At 38.0% G+C, this 27,874-nt stretch overlaps 1 protein-coding gene across 8 annotated transcripts in view; it reads left to right on the top strand.

Moving 5' to 3' along the window:
- nfasca (neurofascin homolog (chicken) a) overlaps positions 1-27,874 on the top strand; it is a 93,031-nt gene that overhangs the window by 38,980 nt on the left and 26,177 nt on the right. For 4 of the 8 annotated variants that reach the window (XM_030134925.1, XM_030134923.1, XM_030134924.1 and 1 more), the window contains 12 exons: positions 172-283; positions 373-539; positions 1,803-1,950; positions 2,962-3,086; positions 6,593-6,694; positions 7,121-7,318; positions 7,643-7,713; positions 8,376-8,598; positions 9,446-9,561; positions 10,649-10,859; positions 12,956-13,078; positions 14,152-14,325. In XM_030134925.1, coding sequence (XP_029990785.1) covers positions 172-283; positions 373-539; positions 1,803-1,950; positions 2,962-3,086; positions 6,593-6,694; positions 7,121-7,318; positions 7,643-7,713; positions 8,376-8,598; positions 9,446-9,561; positions 10,649-10,859; positions 12,956-13,078; positions 14,152-14,325 — 1,770 coding nt within the window. Of the gene's footprint in view, positions 1-171; positions 284-372; positions 540-1,802; positions 1,951-2,961; positions 3,087-5,492; positions 5,538-6,592; positions 6,695-7,120; positions 7,319-7,642; positions 7,714-8,375; positions 8,599-9,445; positions 9,562-10,648; positions 10,860-12,955; positions 13,079-14,151; positions 14,326-17,306; positions 17,334-20,832; positions 21,118-21,544; positions 21,668-27,874 lie in introns of all 8 variants that reach the window. The other 4 variants (XM_030134920.1, XM_030134919.1, XM_030134917.1 and 1 more) reach the window with 3 other exon arrangements.

Here is a 27,874-nt window from a genome sequence, read left to right as displayed (position 1 = left end):
TGAACCCCCGTGACCCTAGTGAGGATAAAGCGGGTTCAGATAATGAATGAATGAATGAATGAATGAACCAAAGTAAATCAGATTTGACTCTTTCTTGACAGAATAAAACTCCGGCGTTGCAGATGTGATTATACTCTATTTCTTCCTCATCTTTCGTTCTTCTCGGTGCAGACATGCCTCCGCGGATGCTGGGTCCAAAAAACCAGCTGATTAAAGTGATCGAGAACAACCGGACCCTGTTGGACTGTCCGTTCTTCGGTTCTCCTCTACCGGAGCTCCGATGGTGAGCGTCAGCACGTTCCGTCTCTGTGGGTTTTTGTGGGGTTTTTGTTTGTCGTCGTGTATTCAGACGCGTTTCCGTCCCGTGTCCAGGTTTAAGAACGGCCAGGGCAGCGGTCTGGATGGGGGACAGTACCGGGCCCACATCAACGGAACCCTGGAGATCAAACGGGCCCGGACCGAGGACGAGGGAACCTACACCTGCGTCGCCAACAGCATCCTGGGCACGGCGGAGAACCAGGTCCGCCTGGAGGTCAAAGGTCAGGCATCACCCTGGGCTCACATGTTTATCTTCACCTTTTAACATCCACCGGGTCAGTGGGATCAGGGTTTGGGTCTCAGTGGAACCAGAACCAGAGTGATTCTGTTCAATAATAACATGAGAAGATGTTCCACTTCAGACATTAAACACAAACCTGAAGATCCATGAGAACGGTGGATGTTCAAAGGTGGAAACGGAAGTTACTCTGCACTATTATGATGTATGTTAACGATCGGCTCCTACTGAATGAAAAGCTTTGAGTTTATTTCCCACAAAACACTGTTTTTATTATTTATAGGAATGAGTTTGAGGAGCATTAACATCCTCAAGAGACGCCGTTCATAAGCACCAGAAGTGTGTGATCTGTGCAGTGCCGTGGCCATGTCAGAATTTTTTTCATATAGTTTGTTTTCAACTTTTTTTAAAATTTGAACAATTTGAATCATAAACAAAAATACCTAATATTCAATAACTGTCATGTTTTTTAACCCTTTAAATTACATGTTTGTAATATAAACAAGACATATTTTTAATGCAAAATTCATTAAAAAAAAAACTAAAAAAAAAAAAACTATCACATAAAAATTAGATTTTTTTATTTTTTTTTCATCCTGGCTTATGTCAGTGATTAACAGCAACATTCGTTTATATGCATTATTATTTTTGTGCAGATTTTGTCACATGTTGCATGTGCATTTTTTACTCACTTCAGTGAAGGGTGCTAGTGATGAGTAATTTTCCATTGTTAATAATGTGCTGAGTTTAGTGGCTGGGTTAGAATTTTAAAAGATCATGCAAAAATAAACAACTTTTGAATTCCGACCAAATGCAAACTGTTAAAAAATAAAATGAGCTTTTATAACATGAAGTACAAAGTGTGCATAATATGCTCACCTGGATACTGGATGGTTAAATGGAAGTCAGTGTTTTGTGGATTAACTCTGAGCTTCATGTGATGAACTGAGACTGTGGTTGTCTTCTGGGTCAGATGTTCAGAGACCCAGGTCCAGGTCCAGGTCCAGACTGTGGGACCGGTCTCTGTTATCCCACAGTTCTTCATCGTGGTTCTGTGTTTAATGAAATGTGTGACTGGTTTCCTTCCTGGTGCCAAACAGTCGGATCGTCTCTGGTGCCTTTTCTTTATCTGCTGATGTTTCCGGGTTCACCGTGACCCCTGACCCCCGACCCCCCGACCCCCCGACCCTTGGTCTACCGTCCCTGTTCACGTTGTCCTTGTGTGTTTGTCGTCGATCCACCTCAGAGAAAACCCGGATCGTCCGGGCCCCGGAGCACCGGTCGGCGGTGAGGGGCTCCACGGTTCGGTTCGACTGTAAGGTGACGTCCGACCCCAGCCTGAGCGTCACCGTGGCCTGGACCAAGGACGACAAACCTCTGCACATGGGCTGGAGGTAACGCAACAGGGACCACAAAGCACAGGTCACATGACCACAACGCCACAATGATGTCATCAGAATACACCGTCTATCAGGATTTAGGGCTTATTGTCGTCAGTCTCGATTAAAAACTCAATATGTTAGAACCTTTGACCTCCATACATGATTGCATTACTGAATATCAATATCAACGCCCATAAAACACTCAAGTAATTTAATTCTGCTGCAAAGACCACCTGCTTCCACTGATCGAAAATCTGAAAATCAGAAAGTCTAGTTTTGTTGTGAACCTAAAACATAAAACAGCAGCAGAAAAAGCATAAGGATGCATCATTTGTATCTGTAGAATGATTCATATTTTCAATTTTACCAATAATTGTTCTAGTTTCAACTCATTTAATGATTTATATTTATATTTAAACTGGTTTTACTTGTTTTACTTTTATTACAAAGTGGAATAACTTTCTAATGATATTTGTTAGATATTTGTCATTTTATCTCTAATTTCTAGTATTTTCTTGGTTATATTACAAATGAGGCCTCCACCTCAATGTATTCCAATATTAAATAATAATTAGAACAATTGTCTTTTAACTTGTTTTGCATTGCTGGAATGAAACTATTTTTCATTTTAATAGAAATTTTAAACCATTAAACTGAACATCAGTCTAAGTGTAAAATAATTTTTTGATTCCAGGTGTGATTTTTTTTTTTTTTAATGAATTTTTTTTCAGTCAAAGTCTACAGTTTCAGTTGAGAAGCTGAATATAATCCTTCAGCCACAATCAGAGTCAAGTTCAGCTGATACTGATAGGTTTAAAATCATCATTAATCATCTAAATCAATGAATTGATGACATAATAAAATAATAAGCTGTTAAATAAATGGAGGAAAAAGTACAATTACTCTGATGTGGCTAAGTAGGATTAAACTTCATGAAGCAGTACTAGTACTGCAGAAGTACTCTGTAGTACTCTATTACTCTGTAGTACTCTGTAGTACTGATAACGCTGGTGTTCGTTCCAGGTTGAGGAAGGACGAGGAGTCGTTGACCATCCCCAACGTCAACGAGGGCGACGAGGGAACGTACATGTGTACCGTCAAATCTGAAATAGACCAGGACTCAGCCTCAGCCCGCCTCACTGTGTTAGGTACACCCACATCTGGACCGGACTGGGCCAGACCAGACCAGCCCAGACTACAAAAAAAAAACAGACCAGATCAGAACCGACCAGACAGAACCAGATCAAACAGGACTCAGCCTCAGCCCGCCTCACTGTGTTAGGTACACCCACATCTGGACCGGACTGGGCCAGACCAGACTAGACCAGACCAGCCCAGACTAAACAAAATCAGACCAGACCAGACCAGATCAGAACCGACCAGACAGAACCAGATCAAACAGGACTCAGCCCGCCTCACTGTGTTACGTACACCCACATCTGGACCGGACCGAACCGGACCAGACCAGAACAGACCAGACCAGAACTGGCCAGACAGAACCAGATCAAACAGGACTCATCCTCAGCCCGTCTCACTGTGTTTTGTCCAAGTGCATCTGGACCAAACCGAACTGGACCAGAACAGATAAAACCAGACCAGACCAAAGGACGACCTGAAGCTTTAGTGTTTTTATTAAACCTCAGATTTTCTTTGATCCTCCTGAACATTTGTTGACTTTAATTAATGACACATTCGACTCAGTAAACGTCACTATGTTGAATTAACTGTCCACATGTTTCCAGAACGGACTTTACAGCCACAAATCTCCACTGGAGTTTCCTTTTAAATCTAAACTGTATTAAACCTTAGTAAATCTGGCCTGATTATTTTTTGTATTCTGTATGTAAAACATAACATTATTAATGAACCATCAGTTAAATGTTTGGTTTTAGTCCCTGTTTTTACTTATTCAACACTAAAATAAGCATTTATATCACAGATATATCATACTCTTCTTGGTCTTTTCTCTTTGTTTCATGTATTTTTGTGTTTTCTAGATGTTCTGAATTAGACTTTCACTGTAAATGTTTTCAGCTTTTCTCTGAATATTTTACAGCTTCACCTTAACATGAAATCATGCATGTTTGAAAACTTCATTGGACTAAATCTGTAGTTCAGCTTCACCTGCTACTTACTCTGGTTCATTTTGCATGTGGATACTGACAGACTGGAGTCATGTAGTCAACAAGCTGCTGTTTTTCGGTTTGAGCCTCATGCATTACTACTGTGGGAAATTTGAGATTTTTGCATCGATGAAAAGATGTGAGTCGTTGAAGTGAAGTTGAGAATTAAAGGTAGAATTTGTTTATTGGTGTCTGTTTGAGTGAAGACGCAAAAACAGCCTTTAAAGGAGGTGGGAATGTCACCTGAAGAGAGAGACTATTCATCTGATTATCATTTGATTTGAACATAAATTGGATAATTATTGAGTTGAAAATCAAGCAAATTTAATGTGTGATATTTATTTTTAATCTTTTATTTCCAAAGTCCATCATTTTAGTTTAGAAGCTGAAGATTAGCCTCATGTTCAGATGTTTTTTATATATATATTGTTTCTGAATCATCACAAATCAGTCAAATCAATGAACTGATCGATCTCTAATTCAGAAGCTCTGAAACTCTTCTTGAAGCCACCAGAGGAAAAGGACAAAAACAGCAATTTTATCACATTGAAAATAGGAGTTGGTAGTCTAACGCTGGTTTGATTGGTTAGTTTGACAGGTTTTAGAATAGAATAGAATAGAATAGAATAGAATAGAATAGAATAGAATAGAATAGAATAGAATAGAATAGAATTATTGTCATTATATAATGGCTATACAATGAAACTGGGTAGAGCTTACCCTCTTCAGTGCCACAAAATAAAAGGATGAATAGAAATAAACATAGTTATAGTTATTATAATTATAATATAGTTATTTTATATTTTATAGCAAAGAATTTAATCATAAATGTCAACCAGTATTGAAAACAAGCTGATTTTCTGAACATTTTTGCGTCTTTGAGAAGAGTAACAGTCATAGATTGGGCGTCTGATAGCAAGATAAGCAATGAAAATATTAAAATAAAAAATCTATGATATTGTGCACTTATGTTGTAGTTTAGTAGGATTTTTCTAGCTGTGTTGGATAAGTATCTCATACAACCTTACTTCAATATTTATTTTTGAAAAAGCTTGATGACAACCTAAAATACTATACATTCGGGACTATTTTCAGCAGCGGATGAGTCCACATTAGTCGGATCGGGACTGACTTCATATAAATGAGGTAGAGTGAGGACGTAGATGTACCTGGATTAGACGCATTATTCCATAAACAGGAGGTAAAACATCAAATATGACAGAATAAATCTCATCGGTGTCTGCGGCTCACATCATATCAATGCTCAAATCTCAAATGTGAATAAAAGTGACGATGACGGGCTCGAACCGAGGCTGAATGAATGTGTTTTTCTACTAAATCTCATGCGAATAACTGTGCTCCCTGCTGCTGTAGTCTAATCTGTGACCTCTAACCTTTACACCCACTTCCTGTCCCTGACCCCGCCCACAGAGGAAGCCTCCCTCAACCCCTCAGTGTCTAGTGCCTTACCTCCAGGTAACTCACAGATCGTCCACAAATCTGACTGTTCTGATTTATCTTGTGATTTTAATCGTCTGATGTTCTCTCTGTATGACTTTTTCTTCACTTCTTATTTTTCACCAAGTCTCAGTTAAAAAGGAATGTTTTTTGTGTGTGTGTTTTTGTTTGTAATGAAAAATTATTTAATACAAATGCATGTCCTTTTTGTTGAGTTCATTTTTGTCTACGTTGGTGAATTAGGTTTAATTTCAGTCTAAAACAGACGGAAGAGGTGATGTTATGAGAAAAAAAATCAGAATGTCCCAGTTTATAAGAAGAAAAACTCACAAATTTATGAGAAAGCACAATATTAAAAATGCTCATTGGATTCAGTGAAGAAACAAAAGACACACTATGTCATATTTATGAAATACCAATAGACGGGTGCATTGCCTTAGAATATTCTATGAATTTGGAAAAAGTCAAAAATATATTCAAAAAAATCTAAAAATTTAGGAGAGACAACTTAAATATTCTTTTTAAATTACATTAAATTCATACATTTGTGAGGAAAATTGTCTTAAAGTAAATAAGTTATCAGGGGAAAAAAATGCAAATTCTGGAAAAACAACTCAAATTTTGTATTAAATTGATCAATTTTGGAGGAAAAAAAATATTTAAAGTAAAAAATATATTTGAAAAAACTCAAATATTTTTTCTCCTTTGAATATAAATGTAAATTTTAAAGTGGAATATTCTCAGGAACTAGAAAGTCATAAATATGTGAGAAAAACGTTGAATTTTCTGACATTTATGTAAAAATAACCTTTCTTTCTAAATTCCTATTTGTCAGTTTTATTTTTGTAAATTTGTGACTTCAGTCTGAGAATATGCACAATAATAACCTACTTTTCTGGGTTTTTTCTCTTCTTCGTCTTTTTAATAACCTCATTTTACCTGAATTAGCCCTGATTCGCCGTCGTCACTTCCTGTTTTGTTTCACCGCTGCACGCCTCCGTCTGCATCTGCGTGTTGCATATTTGCATATTCCTGTTTTCCATCTCTAAGTCTCCGTCACTTCCTGTGTCCAGACCGTCCGGACCCGCCCATGGACCTGGACCTGTCAGACCCGGCGGCCCGGAGCGTCCGCCTCACCTGGATCCCTGGAAATGACCACAGGAGCCCCGTCACCCGTCAGTCACACTCTAACTCCGCCTCCTCTACACGAAACACTGACAATACTTATGTTATCATTTGTTATATATTAACGCTCTCAAAACCTGTTTAATAGGAATAGTTAGAAATGCTAATAATAGCAACAACAAAAAGACAGACAAGGAAAGATGACCCACAACACGTTCATGGTCCAGCTTGCTCATCTTGGTTGTAAAACGCTGGTAAACTACGTCTTTTTCTTCAGTTAGTTTCTGAAAAGCATTCTCTTCTGATTGAAAGCTTGTGTGGCGTCCCTCAGGGCTCGATTCTGGTGCCCCTGTTATTCTCCCTACATTTGCTGTCTAGTTAGTGTTGCTCATCATTTATTCACAGATAAAATTCTTCTCAGTCCTGGTGAGGCTCATAGTTTAGCTAGTATCTTCTGTTTACGTGGTTCTCTACAGAGTTCCTGGTCCAGTTTGAGGAGGACCACTGGGAACCGGGCGTTTGGCGTGACCTGTTCACTTACCCCGGAGATCTCAACTCCGTCATCCTTCAGCTCGTTCCCTTCGTCAACTACCAGTTCAGGGTCATCGCCATCAACGCCGTGGGCAGGAGTGAACCGAGCCGACCTTCACCACGATACAAGACCAGCGGAGCAGGTGAACCCCACATTCACATCCACAAACGCTAACATTATTTATACCTGAACAGAAAAAGAAACATGTTAATTAGCTGGAGTTTCGCTAATCTGTGAGTAAATACAGACAACTGTTGTGTTCAGATTAGGTCTTTCAGCAAAAGATTGGGATCAGATGACGGATTTTATTGAGTTTTTGTTCATTTTGTTCATTCAGTTGATTGTTTTCTTCATTTTGTTCATTTGATCCAGTCTTTTTTTAATGTCATTGAACTCATCACTCAAACAACATACACTCCATTCAGACTCAGTTTTATCTGTTGTGTGGTGGTTTTTGTTCTTTTAGCTCCAGATTCCATTCCTAGAGGTCTACGAGGATGGGGCTCCAGGAAGGACAACATGGAGATCACATGGGAGGTACGAATGTGTGACGTATAAACTTCTAAACTGACTGATAAAGACACATATTCACTGACTGGAGGTGATGTGAGTCTGTTCATTCTGCTGTTATACTATTTATTCACGAGTCCCTGATTTTCACAGACTCAATAAATGATTAATAATAAAATAAATATCCGATATGAGGCACTGATCGACCAGAAGCATCAGGTCAGATGGATTTTTAGCTCAGTTTTACTCAATTTTTGTTAAATTTCTCTATTATTTTGTTCATCCTTACTTTTTTTTTTGTTCTTTTTTTTGGATTATTATAGGGATTTTAATTATTGGGGTTTTTTTTGTATTATTTTTACTTAGTGTTCATTCATTTTTGCTGTCAGAGTTCAGAAGGTCTTTTGGATTGATGATGAAAAAATGTGGTTGGGAATTTAAGTGTGGTTGAACATTTAAATTAAAATTAAATGACAAATAAAACTGTAAATCATCAGTTCATGTATCTAAGGGTCCTTTTTTGTTTTGATACTATATAGATGTTAAATATTGAGAGGAGTTTTTCTTATTTTATTTTTTGTCATTTTATTATTTATGGTTTACTGTTAAAATCTAAGTTTTTTTGTGGACCCCAGGAAAATTAGGCATCTTAATCTAATCATATACTGTAAACTTTTTTTTTCCTCCAGCCTCTGCTCGACCTGGAGCGAAACGGCGCTAACCTCCACTACAGCGTCTGGTGGCGGCGGAAGGACTCTGGAGACGAGTGGAACAATGTGACCACGGTGGGATCCAAACACGTGGTCCACAACACTGAAACCTACGTGCCTTATGAGATCAAAATCCAGGCCAGGAATGAGTTCGGACCAGGACCGGAGTCCAACATGGTCATTGGATACTCTGGAGAGGACAGTAAGTCCAGGAACCAGGTCTGGAATCAGCAGCATAGACCAAATCTGGACATTAAAGGAGCAATTTGTAATTTTTATAGTTTTCAGAAAGTCACAAAAGAACAGAAATAATCAATAGTTTGTGAAGACGTTACAGTTTTGATGTTATGTCAGTGAATATGTACTGAAGTCTGTCAAAAAAAGATGACTTTATTCATTACTGTTTTTTTTTAGAAATATTATTAGAACAAAAAAACATCCATTTTGTACAAAAATGTTTGTTTTAGTTCAGATAGACAGAGCTATGCAACCAAACAGACAACCAGAGGGAATTTTACACAGACCCAAACAAGAACAAATGCAATGAAAAGAATGGTAATAAACAGAACTATGCACGAATGGAACAAACGACTGGAACACATCACACAAGAAAAGTATAAAATGAAATTTAAGAAATCAGTTAAGAAACATCTATTGACTCTAAATGACTGATATCTGGGTTAATTGAATATATGTAGTGTATATACTGTACCGCTGCTGACCTAAAGGAGCAGTCCTGTCTGTATTTTTGTCTGGTTTTTTTTTTTTTGTATGTTATGTTGTATGTGAAAATTGTTTTGTATGATTAGATTGTATGTTATTCACATTGACAAGTTGTAAAGATTATTGTAAGGACCCCAGGAGGAATAGCTGTAGCTATGGTACAGCTGATGGGGGTCCTAAAGAAAGACAGAAAAGGTTAACATGCTAATGCTAATGCTAACCAGCTAGTCTAGAGCCCATTTATCCAGATTAGGGCTGGAGGTACCTGTGTTTCTCCAACATGAGCAGGTCCAGACGCTGACATTATTTCCATTTCCTGTCTCCAGAACCCACAGACTCCCCCACTGACCTCCGGGTGTCGAAGGTGGACAGCACCAAGGCCAACGTCCACTGGAAACCTGTGGACATGAACTCTGTCCTGGGAGAATTCAAGGAGTACAGGGTGAGATGGACTGGACTGCAGACCTGGACCTGTCCGCTCTTTATTCACTATTAATCAATAATCGATCTGTCAGTTTGAGTCTAGACCTGAAATGTCATTTTCACCAAATCAATGGAAGTTAATTAATAATAAAATAAATATCAGATATGAGAGACTGACTGACCAGAGGCATCAGGTCAGATGATTTTTTAGTTCAGGTTTATTCAATTTTGTTCATTTTTTCAGTGACTTTTATTCATTTTCTTTATTATTTTTTTTGCTTTTACGTTATTTTTTTGTTCATTTTGATTTTTAATTATTGTAGGGATTTTGATTTTTGTTGTATTGTTTTTACTTAGTTTTTTATTAATTTTTGCCCATTTTTCAGTATTCAGTTTTAGTTAAATTTGGTCCATTTATTCATTATTTTTATCATTTTTGTTGTTTTTGTCTGGGGTGGGCGGGGTTTTTATTGTCATACCAGGAATTCTGTCTGTCCCTCCATCCGTCAGTCCATCTGAGATTTCTGTCCATCCTATTTCTCAGATTTTTTGCAAATTTCTGACAATTTCCACTTTAAATTTTTGTCCAACCTATTTCTGGGACACTAGTCACATGATTCTTTTCAAATTGGACACTCACAAGTTGTTTTATTTTTTTAATTTTCTGCTCATTTTGTTGATTATGTTGTTTTTATTTGTTCATTTTTTCAAGATCTTATTCATCCTCTTTATTTATTTGTTAATTTTTGTTAATTTTTTTTTGTTTTGTTTTTTTTAAATACCAGGTCATATGCTGTAAATGGGACGGTTTTGTAATATATTAGTCACATTTTCAAGAGTTTGTTAAATGTGAATATTTTCATTTTTTTTCCTCTTGTAACATTAACTGAACATCATCTTGATCGTCATTTTTCACAAAGTTCTGACAGTTTTTAAGTCAAACACCTCATCAATTAATGGAGTGTACAGTTGACAGATCAATGGAAGGTGAAAATAATCATTACTTTATTTTGTGTCGACGTCCAGCTGAACGTTTTTCATTTTTAATGGTTCGTCGTCTACATCATTCCTCATTTATTCACTTGTTTCTTTTCGTTTCTTCTCAGCTCTACTACTGGCGTGAGTCCAGTCTGGTTCCGGGTTTGACTTTCACTAAGGAGAGGAAAACCAAAGGGTTCTTCAGCACCGCCGCCGACCCGACTGGGATCCTCAGCGACCTGGTTCCGTTCTCTCAGTACAAGATGTTCATGGTCGTTGCAAACAGTCGCTATGAGAGTCCGCCCAGTAACACAGTGGCATTCAGCACCAAGGAGGGAGGTGAGGAGGCCAACGCTGCTGAACACTGACTCTGGATCTGCTGTTTTATACTAATGTGGACCACGTACCACGCACACATTTAATTTAGAACCATTTAATACACTTTAAGTTCAAATAAATCTGTTCAGAACCTGGAAATCATAGACTTCCTCTTGAATTGTTGATGGTTATCTTCTAAATGCTGATTTACTAACAACACTTTCAGGGTTTTTTTTTTTTTTGGCAATATACTAGCATCCGATAATTCTTTTTGGAAATTAACTGTTTTTTTGTTTGTTTGTTTTTTGCTTAATTAGACTCAAGTTCATGTTGAAGCTGATTGAGTCAAAGTCACAAATACCTGAAAAATAAATGAGTAAATCTGGACGTGAGCAAGAAATTCTAGACTAATTGTAGGTGTTATTTTTATTGATTATTATTAATTTCACAGAAATTCAGTAATTCCAGTTGAAAAGTCTGATATTAGCCACTGGGCCGCTATCAGGGGTAAATTTTACAGATACCAATAGTTTATAAAATGTCCTGTCTGTCCTAATTAATCAGCCAAATCAGTGAATCAGTCTAGCTGTAGATCATATATGATGGAGAATAATGCTGTAACTCAAAGTACTTAATTTTAAGAAGGTGTTTAATAATGAGAATATAAAGAAAATGTAAACTGATGATTGACAGGAGGTGGAAATCATCATAGGTTCCTCAAATAACATCAGCTGTTAAGATAAAAAGCAGATGATCTGACGTGTAATTCAGTAAAGACTCAGTAAATTAAGGGTCGAGAACATGAGTCATTGTTTCCTAAAGTCTCCTTTTCTTTTTGTCTACATTACAACGCAACAATGGAGATAACAAACTACTAGTCAAGTTAATTTTCTTTATAAAGCACATTTTAAAACAGATGCTGACCAAAGTGCTATACAGATTCAGAGCAGGAACAGAAATAACAAAATAGAGAATAAAATCTACACAAGTAAAATAAAACAAAGTGAAGTGAAATAAATAAATAAAATACCAAAATGTCAATACTCAGTCTGGTTTAAAAGCCAAAGAATAAAAATGGGGCTTTTATACAAGTTTTAAAAGCATCGACTGTAGGTGAGGTCCTGACCTACTAGAGTCAGTAGCATTTCCAAAGGTCTCTGTTTTTAGGAGGAGAAAACCTGAGTAATGTGGACAATTAAAGAAAATGTAGAAAACTGTCCTGAGTACATTTGAAACAAGAAAAGCACTTGGAGAGTGCAGACCTCCGCCAGACAGATCTGACTCCCCCACCACCACCAAAATTTAATCATTTCTTCCTTGTGCCAGTATCAACATTTCCTGAAAATTTCCTGAAAATCCATCCATAACTTTTTGAGTTATCTTGCTAACAAACAAACAAACAAACAAACACCCACACATGCAAACACACAAAGCAAAGCGATCACAGTACCTCCTGGTGGAGGTAACAAAGACAAATGTGTTGAGGTGAATGTAGCCTGAGAAACCAGAAGTGAAATGAGTTCAGTGGTTTGTAGACATGGTTGCCAACTCCCTGGAAAAAACAAAGGGACACCTCGTTGGCAGGGCCGGCCGACCCATTTGCCGCCTTGGTGAGTTTATTTTGCCTTTTTTGTGTGTGTGAAAAAGTGTGTCCCTTTTCAGCTGAAAACTGGACGTGTACTTCTGTTTCTAAATACGGGACGATTCCTTTTTTCAAGGGACGGTTGGCAACCCTATTTGCAGATGAAACCCAGGGCTAGTTTTAGGTCTGTCTCCTTAGTTTCAATGGAAAAAAAGTAGAATATACCACCAGAAAAAAAGCTAAACTAGTAAAAAGACTTGGTGTTTCACTCAACACCAAAAACAAGCAGTAAAGAAACAAGATGAGACTCAAAACGTGGAGAAACAGTTAAAATGTTTATGGAAATCTGAAACGTGGACAGGTTCACCAGAGGTACCAGAACTCTGAATAAAACCGGGTCAAGATCCAGATCTGGTTTGGTGGAAAAGGTGGATTCTGTGAGGTCTGGAGGTCCAGGTCTGACCTGAACCCTCATAAACCAGGACTCACCAGTGGAGCTCATTGCGTTTCATCTGTTTTCTGTCGTTCTGTTCAGTGCCGGATGCTCCCAGATTCTTCAGGATTAACCGAAGGAGTTTTGACACCTTACACCTGGAATGGGACAAACCTCTGGAGCCCAACGGCATGCTGATCGGATACCAGCTCAAATACCAGACAGGTAAGACACTGAAAGATCCAGTCAGAACCTTCACAACCCAATCCACTGTACCGCTGTGGGACACTGGAACGTTTAGGTGAAATCTCTGTTTGAAGGAACATTTGTACATTAGACCCTAACCCCAGGACACATTCTGTAGAAAATGGGGTTTATAATTAAGCGGTAAATTTCCAGTATGGCCTCTGCAAGTTTATGATAGACCTGAAACATGTCAGACCAAAGAGAAAAATGGTCTGTCTCTATTTTTACAGATTTTTTTCGACAGACAAAACTACGGTCAATCCCTTTTTCAGTTGAGGTCAGTGAAGGTGCAACGATCCACGTTGTTGAAATTACATTTTGATTCTGTTCCAATAAAACTTATCAACTCATCTGGAGACTAGTCTCATATTCCACTGGTATAAAGGTTAAAAGTTAACTCTCTTTATTATTCCTACTGCTAAAGTCTGTCTCTGCATTTTACCCATAATACACTCACAGTATCTAGCATTAGCATTAGCATTAGCTATTTTTATTGGATTGGTTCAGACCTCAGCAAAAATAACATCAACATGAGCATCTCTCCCCAAATCGTGCCTCTTATTGTAGTCACAGTATTAAAACAGAGGAGTTTTTTTGCACATTTTTTGCAGTAGTGTGGATAATTTTTGTGCTTCTTTGCTGTCAGTAGTCTCTAAAAGCCTCATGTAAAAACATAGGGACTAGCCTGGTCTTTAAAACAAATTCCACTGATATAAAGGTGAACTTGCTCTATTTTCTTTGTTGGGAAATTCAGTCTTTGCAATTCAGCCATAATACACACACAGTACCTAGCATTAGCATTAGCAGTTAGCAATTTCTGTTTGTTTGGTTCAGACGTTTGCAAAAATAACACCAATATGAGCATCTCCCCCCAGATTGTGACTCTTATTGTAGTCGCACTGTTCAAACGGTTGATTGCTGGTACATTTTTTGCAGTGGTGTGGATAATTATTGTGCCTCATGTTCTGTACCTCATTCTAAACTGGGTGACATGTTTATGGTGCTGACTCTGAGCTGACCTGCAGTATTCTGGTGTGTGTGTGTGTCTGCAGTGAACGGGTCCAGGGTGGGTCGGCCCATTTTAGAGACGTTCCTCCCCAACGTCACCGACTTCACCCTCCGCCTGCCGGACCGATCGGCTCGATACAAGTTCTACCTGTCGGCGCTCACCCAGGTGGGGGCGGGGGAGGTGTTCGCCGAGGAGTCGCCACACTTCGCCAATGAGGGTGAGTGTTTAAACCCTGACGCCTGGTGTGTACACGTTTATTCAATGTTCCACTGTGAAAACTGGTTCACAGTCCTGGTTGGGTTTGGCTTGACTTACATCTGCTTATCAACCAATAAGAATTCACCATGAAACGACCCACTGATCAATGTAACAAGTGTAGTTATGTTTCCGAAACTACAAACCTATTTTAACTTCTTTTCTCGAGTCTTGACCAGGTTTACACTCCCCTCTTTAACCTCGACTTTGGATTTTTTTTGTGCAAATAAACAACACTGTTACACTGTGCAGTCATTAGCTTAGCATCATGTTTTATGACTATTGTGGTAAACGGAAACAATGTATGCTAATACAATCTTCGTAACCCCAGTAGCTTTTATCATTGCGCTGTCTGTATTTGTGTCCTACCCAAGTCAAAAGGTTAAAGGTTAACTTTGTCATATCCTCATGGGGAAATTTGATCTCTGCATTTTACCCATAATACACACAGCACATAGCACTAGCATTAGTGGTTAGCATTAGCGCATTAGAAGCAGAGAGTTTTCACCGAAGAGGCTCATGGACCAACTCGACCCATATCAGCACAGAGGTCAAGGACAATTAACCTACGTGTATATGTATATAAATATATAAATATGTTTTTAATGGTTTATTGCCTCAAAATGTGGCTGCAGATGAACTTAAAGGTCACTCTTGTTTGTTTCACATTGACGTCTAAAGCGCTGCAAAGGTCAGTTTAACCTGCTCCTTCCACCTATTTTGTGGTAATTTTCTCTTATTTACCAATTTCCAAGGACAAAATTAATTAGTGACGCCTCATTTAAAGGTAATAAGCTCTAGTTTCAGAATATATCCTGTTTTAGTTTGTGGATAAAATACAACCTGAACTACATTAGCATTAGCATTAGCCCCATTAGCTTCGATCACTCTACAGGTGATTGTTTTTAATTATGTTTAGTTGTTCAGGAATACTGTAAAATAAAATAAAAATACAATTTGCAGAATCTAATCTTTTCAACAAGGTATAACATGTCTAGATTGACAAAAGTTTTGCTGTAGAATCTTGAATATATTTAATATGAAATGGCTCCTGATCTGGTGGGAGTGAAGGGGTTAAAGTTTAAAACAGATCTGTGTCATGTCAATAAATAATCCAAACAGTCTGAGCTGAACTCCACTGGTCTAGATTCTACCAGAGTGTCTGTAGTGGTGTCTGTTCATACAGGTTGTTCTGGTTTTCACATATTTGTGGGATGTTTTAACCTCAATTTCAGTTGAAGTTGAAGAGCGTTTTAAAACTCAACTGAAGTGTTTTTCTTTAAATTTTCTGTTGGATTAGAGATGAAAGTGAGACTAGTGAAAAAAAAAATACAGGAAAATAACTGAAAACATTCCGTACTATACTGCTGTTTATTCCTCAAGTAGTAAATTATAAAAACGCAAGTGAGTAAGAAATGTGATTCTCACTGTAACAAATAGCATTAAATTTACTGAAAATATGTCAGTTCCATGCAGTGGTTTCTGCAAAATTTAGACCAGATACAGTCTATTCTATGTATGACCCACTGACTTTAACAGTTGTAGAAAAACAGTGTGGTTGCATTTTCTCTTTTCACCACTAGATGGAGGCACTGATCTGCAGTGCAATGTGACTACAGTCTGAGAAGATATTTACAGTTTATGCAGTATTTTATTTTACAGTGTAACCTGTAACTCTGGTTTTGAAGGTTTGGGATCAACCAGATGTTCTGTGAACACTAAGTACTGACTATAGTGTGTAGTTAATGTCTATGAAGAGACAGATTAGCCTCCAGCTAGTTATTGTTTTAATGCGCTGTCAGACACTCATGGTAAAACCAGGAGTTTGTTTTGTGTTCATTTGTTTGAACAATGTAACAAAGATACAACCTTCAACATTATCAAAGCTCAGACACATACAAATAGATTTATTGTCCTCAGAAGTGACAGTCTATGGAGACTGGATGAATCTGAACACATTTATGTTAAGTTTTATGTCAGAAGATACTGTGTTAACCAAACCACAAGACTTCTATTATACCATAGGAGTCATAAGGTTAATATTAGCAGCACTTTTACGATAACAAAACAATAACAGCTTTAATGTGAAATAAACAGACCATGGACTAGTTCAGTTTAGATCAAATATGCAATAACAAAATAATATGACCATAATGGGTGGAAATAAAACAGATTTCATGAAAACTTATGACCACATATAATGAGTTGATTTGCATAATGGAAAAGGAGTGGGAGGAAGTGTGAACGTCTTTTGTAAACTGTTAGTTGCAATGCTCATTTTTCACAAAAATACACATACATACATACACATCTATGCAAACTTACAAAAATACATAAACACGTTTTTGAAGATAACACAAAATGAATAAATAACAAAATAAATAATTCAAGTGAGCACAAACAAACAGTAGCCTAAATGTGGTAGTACTCGTACACATACACTGTGTGTAAACCATCTGTTTTTAATTTGGCTGATGTTTGGACGTTTGTTAATCTGTTCCATCATTTACTCACATATTAAAACACATTAACTTTTATAAAGGTTTGTTTTTTTAATGAACTGGTCCTCTTAATTCAGAACCCCTGTCCCTTTCTCTGAATAATTTTGGAATATCTGCCGGTAGTAATTTGTTTTTTGCTTTAAATAATATCCGAGCTGTCGGAAATTTTATGAGACCTTTAAGTTTTAGCATTTTTTTTTTTTTTTTAGTAATTAAATGCTGCAGATGGATCACCGTGTCCCAAACTGATCACATCTGTGTTTTATTATCGATGCATAGACGAGGCTTCGCTCTGTGTCCGATGTTGAAAACGTGTGGTGTGTGTTTTTACCTCCAGGGTCATGTGACTAAAACCATGAGTGAGACAAAATGTCCTTCCTGTTGTCCCTCTGTCCTTCTTACTTGTGTCCCTGCTGTTTCTCTCTGTTCTTTTCATTGACAGAGAACTTTACAGATGCTACAGGTCTAGGTAATGGGGAATGAGACGCAGTGTTTCTGCCTGTTGCCTTCCCCTCCACCTTCATCATCCTCCACCTTCCTCATCCTCCATCCTCCTCCTCCTCCTCCATGTCTGTCTTTATACAGTATCTGTTCACTCAGTCACATCCTGCAGTTCAGTCCACTTTGTGCCTCAGTTTAAGTCCACTAAACCTCCCTTTGGTTTTTATAATGGCCAACAGGGGGCACCAAACTAGCCCTGGTGGAACCACATTCATACAGGGTAGAGCTGCAGCTATTGATTCTTTTTTATTATAAAAAGATTATTTAAAGTATTATTTATTATTATCATAAATTATCATTATAAAAATGACTGATAATAATAATATTTCTTTTATTATTATATTGATTATTTTCTTCAATTGTAACCCATAAAGACCCAAACATCCACCAGTGACCAAAATCATCGACTATTGTAAAATGTTAAATGCCTGTACAATAAAATACAGACACAAAGAAGCAAAAGCATCAAACCAATTACTGCAGTTGTACAGAGTTAAAAAAAAAAAAAAAAAGTAAAAGCAGTTATGAACAAGAGTAATTAAAATCAATAAAATTATTAATTAAACTTCAGAAGTGTCTCATTGATATTGATGAAAAAAAGCCTTGTAGCTAAAATTAATGTAATAAAATGATTGAGCCAAAAACATAAGAACATTTAAAAAATACCCACTGAAAATGTAGATAACTTATTACACTACTGGTAAAATATTATTACATTAGTGGCTAAAACATTTTAACATTTAATGCATGTAAAATGGCTAAAATGATTACGTCATTGGTTGTTACAAGGTTAACTGGCTTTATTATGTTAAATATGAGTAAAATATAAGTATAAATCAAAGATATTATGAATAAAAAATAAAATGTAAGTATTCTACTAATAAAATCTAAATAAAACATTCTAAAATTATTACCACTTCACAGAGGATAGAAAAAAAATCTGAAATGTACTTTGAAATATTTTGTTTCACAGCTAAAGTATAAAAGGAAAAGGTTTTAACCAATATTGTAAAAGTAATAAAAACACTGAATATGTATGAAAAAATAATTATGTAAAACTTCAGTTTTTTCTTTTCGTTTCTTTGGTCTGTCCTGCTCTGGTTTTCTGTTTCTGTTTGTCTTTTCTTTCTCCTCATCGTCGTCCTTCAGTTCATGGTGTCGCTCCTTTCACCGCCGTCGTGTACTGTCACTAACTGAATGTCATGATGGTGCTGCTGTTTATCCGGGGGGGGGGGGGGGGGGTCATGTGCACAACATGATGCAGCCCATCAGCTGACTGCTGGCTCCGCCCACTCACCACTCACTGGCCTCATCCTGTCGCTTATGAGCTTTTTCTAAAGTCACACCTTCATCATCCATTCCCTCTGTTCACTGGGCCGGGTGGGGGGGGGGGAGGGGGAGGGGGGGGGGGAGGGGGAGGGGGGGGCGTTCAGGTAAGGGGGCTTCAATGCTTTTGGGCTGAACCAGAACCACATTAACTGGGCTGTAATGACTCCAACACACCTCAGTTTCATCTCTGCCTGTTTGTGCTTGTCATCAGCCTGGTGATACAAGCATGATGCCTGGGGTTGGGGGGGGGGGTATCAGACCCTGTACCTGCTGAACATCACCTCCATTTAAAGCAGGGGTGTCAAACATAAGGCCCGGGGGCCAAATCCAGCCTGCCAAAGGTTCCAATCTGGCCCGCGGGATGAATTTGTAAAAATGACGCTTCAGATGTCAACAGTCAAGGATGTGGAACTCATTTTAGTTCAGGTTCCACATACAGGACAATGTGAGCTCAACTCAAATTATAACAGCATAATAACCGATAAATAATGACTCCAATTGTTCTTAGTTTATTGCGAAAAACATAATATTATATTACACCTATAAATAAGGACAGCTCCATATTTTTCTTTGTTTTACTGTAAAAACTTACATTAAATTATGAAAATATGAACATTTACAAACTATCCTTTAACAATGAAATGTGAAAAACCTGAAATTTTGTAAGTAATATTTTAACATTATACTTCCTGTTATTAAATATTTTGTGCCTTTGTAGATCCAATCCATAATGCACATGTTTAAATGGTATGTTGAAGTGTAATATTGTTAAAATTGCACTTATTTTTCTCAAGAAATTTCAGTTTTTTCAGATTATTCACATCATTTTTGTTTGGATAGTTTGTAAATGTACATATTTTCATAATTTAATTTTGATTGCACTAAAACAAAGAGAAAAATTTGGAGTCCTCATTATTTCCAGGTTATTATGCTGTTGTTTTACTGGTCCGGCCCACTGCAGATCAGTTTGGGCTGAATGTGAAACTGAACTAACATGGGTTTGACAGGCCTGCTTTAAAGGTGCAGGAAGAGTGAGAATAGTGGCAAGAGATGCTCCTGTTCCCCATAAGGGGGCGCCAGAGTAACAGCTGTTCAATTAAGGGAAAAAGTCTGAACTGGTCTGAGCTGATGTTTGATGAAGCAAAATGAAAGAAAAAGAAACTTGTGGAAGTATGCAAGTCTGATCTGAACCTGGAAATGTCAGACTGAATCATGAATGAGAAAGAAAATAACTTCTTACATGACATGGATCCAAATGTGCTGAAGAGTGCACTGACATATTGATTGTAGATGTGATTGGACTTATTTGTTGTTTATATCTAAATACTTTTATACTGTTGTTATTTCTATATAGATTTTTTTTTTAATATATCCTTTTACTTTTTTACTTTTTGTGGTTGTTTTTGTTCAGCTGGTTCAGTTGTTTGTCATTTCCAGACGAGGCTTTTTCACATTTTTCCTTTTTTTTTTACCTATTCAAATAATCGTTTAATTGAATCAAAGAAAGTAATTGATAGATTAGTCGATTGCAAAAATAATTAATAGCTGCAGCTCTGCTTAAAATACTGATTGTTTTGTGTCATGAAGAGTCGGTTCTTCAGGCTCATGTATTTATGGTCACTGCTGTGGAGGACCTCCTCCTCCTCCTCCTCATGTTTGTCTCTGTTCTCATCGACTCCTGCTGCCTTGTGTCTTTAACCCCCTGCCCCCCCCCCTTCCTTTTCTTCCTCTCTTCCTCCTTTTCCTCCTCCACTTCCTTCTCCTTCTCTTCTTCCTCCTTCTGTTTGTCTCTGTTCTTGTCGACTCCTGCTGCCTTGTGTCTTTAACCCTCTGCTTTCTCCTCCTCCTCCCCTCCCTCTCCTCCCTCTCCTCCTCCTCCTCCTCCACTTCCTCCCCCTCCCTCTCCTCCTCCTCCTCCTCCTCCTGTCTGTCTCTCTTCTCTTGGACTCCTGCTGCCTTGTGTCTTTAACCCTCTGCTTTCTCCTCCTCCTCCCCTCCCTCTCCTCCCTCTCCTCCTCCTCCTCCACTTCCTCCCCCTCCCTCTCCTCCTCCTCCTCCTCCTGTCTGTCTCTCTTCTCATGGACTCCTGCTGCCTTGTGTCTTTAACCCTCTGCTTTCTCCTCCTCCTCCTCTTGTAGTCGAACTTACCGACGCGTCCTTGGCTTCAGCTTTCACTCCTACTCCTCCTCCTCTCGCTCCTCTTCCTCCTACCACCATCGCTCCTACAACCATTAGTACTGCAACAACTGCCGAGCCTCCGACAGAGACTCCTCCTTCTCCTCCTCCTACTACTACTACTTCCACTACTTCCACTACTTCCACTACTACTTCCACTACTACTACTACTACTGCTACTACTACGACCACTACGTCCAGGCCGCGGGTGCTGGTGACGCCGAAGCGTACTGATCAGAGTGTGTTGGGTACATGCTGTTGTCCCGTTGTGGTTTTTACTTCCTCTAGAGGTGACAGATGATTGCCTTCTCCCACCTGACGAAACAGGAAGCTACATCAGGGCTACATTCTGATAAGCTGTGCTCTACCTGCTCTTAAAAAGTGGGAATTTACTTCAGAATATTGGGATGTAGCCGCCAACTATCCTCCTGGTCAGGAAGTGAGAATCCAGACTTTTATTTATTTAATTAAGTGGATGTTGATTAAGAGACTTTTGAGCTAGTTTTTCTCCATTAGCTTCAGGGATTCATGAGCTGAAAAATCCTCATTACGGGTGAATTTTCAGTCCATGAACACATTAAATTGACATCATCTACCTCTACATCAGAGGCCTGTGTGTGGTTGTTATAACTGTGCCTTCTCTACCCCCTCCTCCTAACCCCTGACCCTGTGTAGTGACCACTGGGTGGGAGATCTGGAATCTGACGGTGGTTTGTAACAGTCACAATGCTAACGTCAGCTGGAGACACAACTTACCGGCGAGCAGCAGCGATTTTGTGATAGAATACACACTGGACAGTAAGAAACCAGACTGAGATTAAAGCGAAGCTAGTGCAGGTTTAGAATAAGACACTGAGCATCAAGATGAGGACGGACACCGGACAACATTTCTGAGGTCGAGCTGTTTTCAAACTCTGAGGTCATGTCCATGCTGCGATCTGGTATAACTTTAACAAAACTGAGCATCTGTGAATGGATGAATGAATGAATACTTTATTTCAGTTATGTACAAAAACACATACATATAAAAAAAAAAAAACAACAAACCTAAAATGAACACAACTGGTAACTGAAAAAGGCAGAAGCTGAAGTCAGAGGTTTATTTCTGCTTCTCCTTCTCCATCCTTCCTCCAACTCCACACCTGAAGTGGCAGCAGATAAAACATTAACACAAATTAGTCAACATTCAGTTTCTTAAGTCACTTTGAAATCTTTTTTTTTTTTTTTTTTTTTTCATAACCTTGAGAGTTGGACAACTTAAAGCTTTTTTAAAACTCGACAGCGAGCTACACAGTTTCACTTCATCCTTCAACTGGTTCCATAGTTTGACCCCAATAACAGAAACACAGTGAGATTTATCCTCGTCAGACCCAGCTCTGGGTTTTCTGTCCACATTTATGGACAACAGTTTCACAACTTTATGCAAAAAAAAAGAACAGAAAACTATCCACCACAAAGGACATTCCATAAAAATTTTAAAAACTGCATCTGAAAAAACTGTTGCATCCTGATGTTTCCAATATAGGCACTGATTTAATAAAAAACAAAAAAGCTGGTACTGTGCTGACATTTCCTGGGTCTGAGGAGGTTAACGTTAGTTCTTACTTTATATGTTTCATACACAAACGTCCCCCTTAAATTATAATTCCCTTCTCTTAACTTAAAATTTTCTGAATACAAACAGGAAGACTTTTACGTTTAGCACGAAACATAATTTCCATTCTTTGTAAATATACAATATAAAAAAAAATTAATAAACCAGATTCTACAAAAAATGGACGACTTGATTGAAGATAACCAGTTTTATTTATTACTCTAATAGCTTTTTTTTTGGAGTTTAGTTATCAGGTCTATATTAGTTTTAAACACATTTCCCCATATTTCCAAACAGTATAAAGTGTAAACTGAGCATCTACAACAGTGACTCAGACCAAAGACTTAACAGTCCAATCCCAAAGTGTCACCATATCAATGTATAAACTAGATTTCCAATCCCAAACTCCCATTAAACATGATCCATCATGTCAGACTTAGATATTTACACTAAAGATGAGTGGACTAAAGACTCCTCAGGTGAAACCAGGTCCTGGTCTGGAGGTCTGGAGTTTGACCAGAGTCTGATCTGTGTGAATGGATCCAATAAACAACGATTTATTGAAAACCAACCAGATGACCTCTGGGATGACCTTTAACCTCTGATCCATAGACCAGCAGATGATGACGCCTCCTGATCAGATCTAACGTCAACTAGATAATGGTTTTGTGTAAATGTGTTTCTATTTACAGCAGATCTACAGTCGAACCGTGAACCAAACACACAGGACTTTAACGTAACAGCCCATCTGCTTTAAACAACAGGACACATTCAAATCTGAGCGAACCACACACTTATATGGAGTATGTGTCAGAATTAGAAATATCCAGAATTATAATCTCAGTAGTGTTCGTCATGTTTCCACATTCGTCTACAACACATTAACAACTACATTATTAGTCTCTCAACAACAAATTCCACCAAACACTGGCTTTAGAAATGTGTAGGAGGCTGTTTTTACGTCCACCGTAGTGTCAACTTCACCCTTAAAAGGCACTAAATATTGATTGAAACATTGAACAGTTAAAATGGAAACATCATTAGTGTGGATGTAGTTGGACATTGATCATTTTATTATTTTAAATCTAGAAGCTACTATTACATGAGAATGAACCCAGACTGGTTCAGTTTTTGCAGCAGAACGTTTCCACTCGAGCCAGTCTGAGTCCTGTTTGTTTCATCCATATTCACAGAAATCCCCATTGGACAGAATTGTAATTTTCTATCAAAACTCTGTTTTCCCTGCAGCTCAGGATGATATTAATTTCTTTTAGCAGAAGAACTCTGATTGCAAGCCGCCTATAATGGAAATGCCAAAGAGCGACTCAGCGGCCTCTCATTTAATAATTAATGGCTCCTTTTCGTGCAGACTTATATTACACTTCACCGGCAGGTTTTTGTTTCCCCAGAATTCCTTGTTCAAGAGTTTTGCAGAAATGTGTCCTTGTCCGTTCTTTACCTTTAGATGCATCAGTGTTTTACCAAACCAAGGCCACAAGAAAAAGCATATGTAATAAAAAATAAACCCTTAAAGACCCAAACATTCACCCTCAACCAAAACCACCTACTGATTTAAATGTTTAATAACTGTTGATCCACTAATCCTATCAATCCATGTCAATAAGTGGTGTAAAATGCAGTTTATCTTTTCATGGTCATCAGATTTGACCCATTTGGATGTTCTGTGGTTACCATGGAAACACTGTCATCTTCTACAACACTGATTCACCAGTAAAACCCATTATGTTCAATTAATGAAATATTTTTCAGAAAAAGTCCCTTTTTGTTCAGGTTTCTGTGTTTTGATATAATTACCTTTGAATTTACTCTGAGCGTTCATGAACATCTACAGGGGTTGGACAAAATAATGGAAACACCTTCACCTCAAGATGATAATGCCCCAATCCATACAGCTAGAATTGTTAAAGAATGGCATGAGGAACATTCTAATGAAGTTGAGCATCTGGTATGGCCGGCACAGTCCCCAGACCTCAACATTATTGAGCATTTATGGTCAGTTTTAGAGATTCAAGTAAGACGTCGATTTCCACCGCCATCGTCTCTAGAAGAGTTGGAGGGTATTCTAACTGAAGAATGGCTGAAAATTCCTTTGGAAACAATTCACAAGTTGTATGAATCAATACCTCGGAGAATTGAGGCTGTAATTGCCGCAAAAGGCGGACCTACACCATATTAAATTATATTTTGTTGATTTTTTAAGGTGTTTCCATTATTTTGTCCAACCCCTGTACATGATCAGTCAATTAAATATGAAAAATACAAGATTTACACAGAAAAATGCAAAATTCAGAAGATAATATTAGAATAAATGGTGATCAATCACTTAGAAAAGATTAAATGTAGAGAAACATTAATTTGGACGTTGCCATCCAAACATCTGTGGGTCTTTAAGGGTTAAAGTGTTGTTAAGTGTAGAAGAAGCTGGATCTTTGACACTCAGGTGCTGTCAAAGATAACCTTGAACTTCTGTAAAGATGTGATTCAGCAGCTAAATGTTGAGGTTCCACCTTCCACTGTCTTCATGTCTCTGTCTGGTTGTTATTTATCTGTGTCAACATATTCTTCATCATGTCTTCACCAACTTCACCATCTCCCTGGCTTTCATTTCTGTTGCCTGGCTTTGAACCTCCTGTCAGTCGGCTGCTCGGCACACTTTGCTTTTTTAGTACATCTCTTATTTGCTTCCATAAACGCCTGCTTCTGCTCTCGATTGCTTCGTTCACTCTTGAAGCCTGCGTTTCAGCACATCATCCCTGCTTTTCTGAAATCAGACAGTCACATACGGAAAATGGTTAATCCAGTCTGTGATTGATGACGGAAACAAAAGAGGATGTATTTTTCATGTACTCGGGCAGTGGCTTTAATTCTTAATGGTGTCTGAATGTGGATCTTAAAGAAGGAGTGGCGGGGGGGGGGGGGGGGGGGGGGGGGGGGTGATGACACTGATCTAATGGTCTGAATCTGCCCCGCCCCTTTTGTCTCTGGTTGTCCAAGGTCAAAGCTAAAAGCTGAGAGTGGTGGGTCCACCCTGTATGATGCTCTTTACCGTTAAAATGAAAGGATGAGTGGCTAATGCCCAAAGTCCACTATCAGCGCACGATTTCATGTATTTACTCAAAGATTCACTAACATGAGCCGGGTTTGCAGAGTCTAGTTCAGGGGTGTCAAACTCATGTTAGTTCAGTTCCACATTCAGCTAAATTTGATCTGCAGTGGGCCGAACCAGTAAAATAAGAACAGAATAATATAGAAATAATGTCAACTCCAAACTTCTCTCTATGTTTTACAGTGAAAAAAGTAAAATTAAACAATGATAATGTTTACATCCACAAACTGTCCTTTCAAACAATGAATAACACGAACAAACTGAAAAAATAAGTGTAATTTTAACAATATTCTGCCTCAGTTTATCAGTTACACATGTACATTACCAGTCAGAAGTTTGGACTCGCCTGTTTTTTTTTTTATTTCCATGACTATTTACATTGTAGATTCTCACTGAAGGAATCAAAACTATGAATGAACACATATGGTATTATGTAGTTCAAAAAAGTGTGACATTATTCAAAGCATGTTTTATATTTTAGATTCTTCCAAATAGCCACATTTGGCTTTTATTACTGCTTTGCACATTCTTGGTATTTCCTCGATGAGCTTCATGAGGTAGTCACCTGAAATGTTTTCCAAAAGTCTTGAAGGAGTTCCAGTGATGCTGAGCACTGGTTGGACATCTGTGGTCCATCTCATGTCATTTAAATGAGACAGTGAGTCCAAACTTTGGACTGGTAGTGTACATTATAACGTATAGATCACAGTGGATCTACAAACACATAAAACATTTAGTATCAGGCAGAATATTGTTAAAACTGTACTTATTTTTCTTTAGACATTTCAGGTTTGTCACATTTGTTCAGATTATTCACATTTTTTTGTGAAATTATACTTTGTTTTAGTGTAAATACATGAAAATATTTACATTTACAAGGAGAAAAATGTGGAGTTATGAGTATTTATAGAGTATTATGATAGAATTTTACTGGTCTGACCCACTGGAGATTGAATTGGTCTGAATGTGGAGCCTGAACTAAACGGATTGTTAATTTCTTAATATCTATTGTTGCATTTCATAAGTTCATCCCCAGGGCTGGACTGGACCCTTTGGCGGGCCGGATTTGGACCCCGGGACACATGTTTGACACCCCTGTTCTAGTTGGAATCTAATAACATTTCCAAGGTTGCACCAGCAGAAATAGTTTCAACATAACTACAACAACTTAAGTCTTATGTAAGGTAGGATAACTTAGAGAATAAGAATGAGTAAAATGTCCTTAGTCACCAATGTCATTTTTTAGTTCTGATATTGATTTCAAAGCTTTAGATACCAACCTGTTCTCAGTGTTTCATTTAAAAGCTGGAGTCAAACCAAGGCTACATGAGAACACCGATAAATACAGGAAACAGGACGGAGAAAGGAAGATTATGAAAAAGATGGACTTTTAGAGAATTTTTCTATTGATATTCACCCATTGGTGGGCCACAGCAAGTGAAAATATGGTTCTTTTCAGCAGCGATTTGGTCGTTTTTTGGACTAAAACCAAACATCAGCAGAGCTTTATGGAAAAAATAACTGGTTTCAACATATGGTTTAGTGTTGACACTGAACTTAAAGCTGCAGGAGCTGAAATCTGGAGAAAAAACACTAGAATTTGAACCACTTGATCCCAAACCAAGTCTAAATCCAACCCCTACCTGTCTGGAAACATCTGTCCAGACCAGAGATAAGAGGTAGAAGTTTCATCTCTTCTCATGTATGTATGTGGAGATGTATGGAATTAGTGTCCAAAAAATGCCAATAAATGATCAGTCACTGCAGCTTCAGGAGGTGATACATAGATAAAGTAGAAGTGTAAAAACAGACTTGGATGGTTAAACTGTAAGGGCCAATATTAAGTGCAATGTTTAGAATACAATACAATACAATAGATCTTTACTGTCACTGTTACAGGAACAATGAAAATCAGTTTTGCAGCTCAGTTCAATTTAGCAGCAAAACACTTAGTGCAAAGGGACTGTATAAGAAAAAAAATAAGATAAAATAAACTAAAAAAATCACAGAGTATTAAAGAAAGAGTAGGACTGTGCAAAGGCTTCAGAATAAAATATTAACACACATGTGCTACTAAAGTACTACTAGAACTTCTGAGATGAACAAAATATACAAAAAGAATTGTCCAGTTTAGTATGCATGAAGGTGAAAAATGGCATCTAATGCAGGTAGAGCTGGTGCAACTGAGCTGAAGTTCAGGTAGAATAAAGTCTTGCTTTGAAGCTGAAGCTGTGAATGCCGTGTTCAGGTCGAGGACCATTTCTCCAACCTTCCACCAGCTGCA

The sequence above is a fragment of the Sphaeramia orbicularis genome, chromosome 5, assembly GCF_902148855.1.
Source record: "Sphaeramia orbicularis chromosome 5, fSphaOr1.1, whole genome shotgun sequence".
In the NCBI taxonomy this organism is placed as follows: Eukaryota; Metazoa; Chordata; class Actinopteri; order Kurtiformes; family Apogonidae; genus Sphaeramia; species Sphaeramia orbicularis.
Note: the sequence above shows the minus strand (reverse complement) of the source record. Positions and strands in the feature narration are given on the sequence as shown.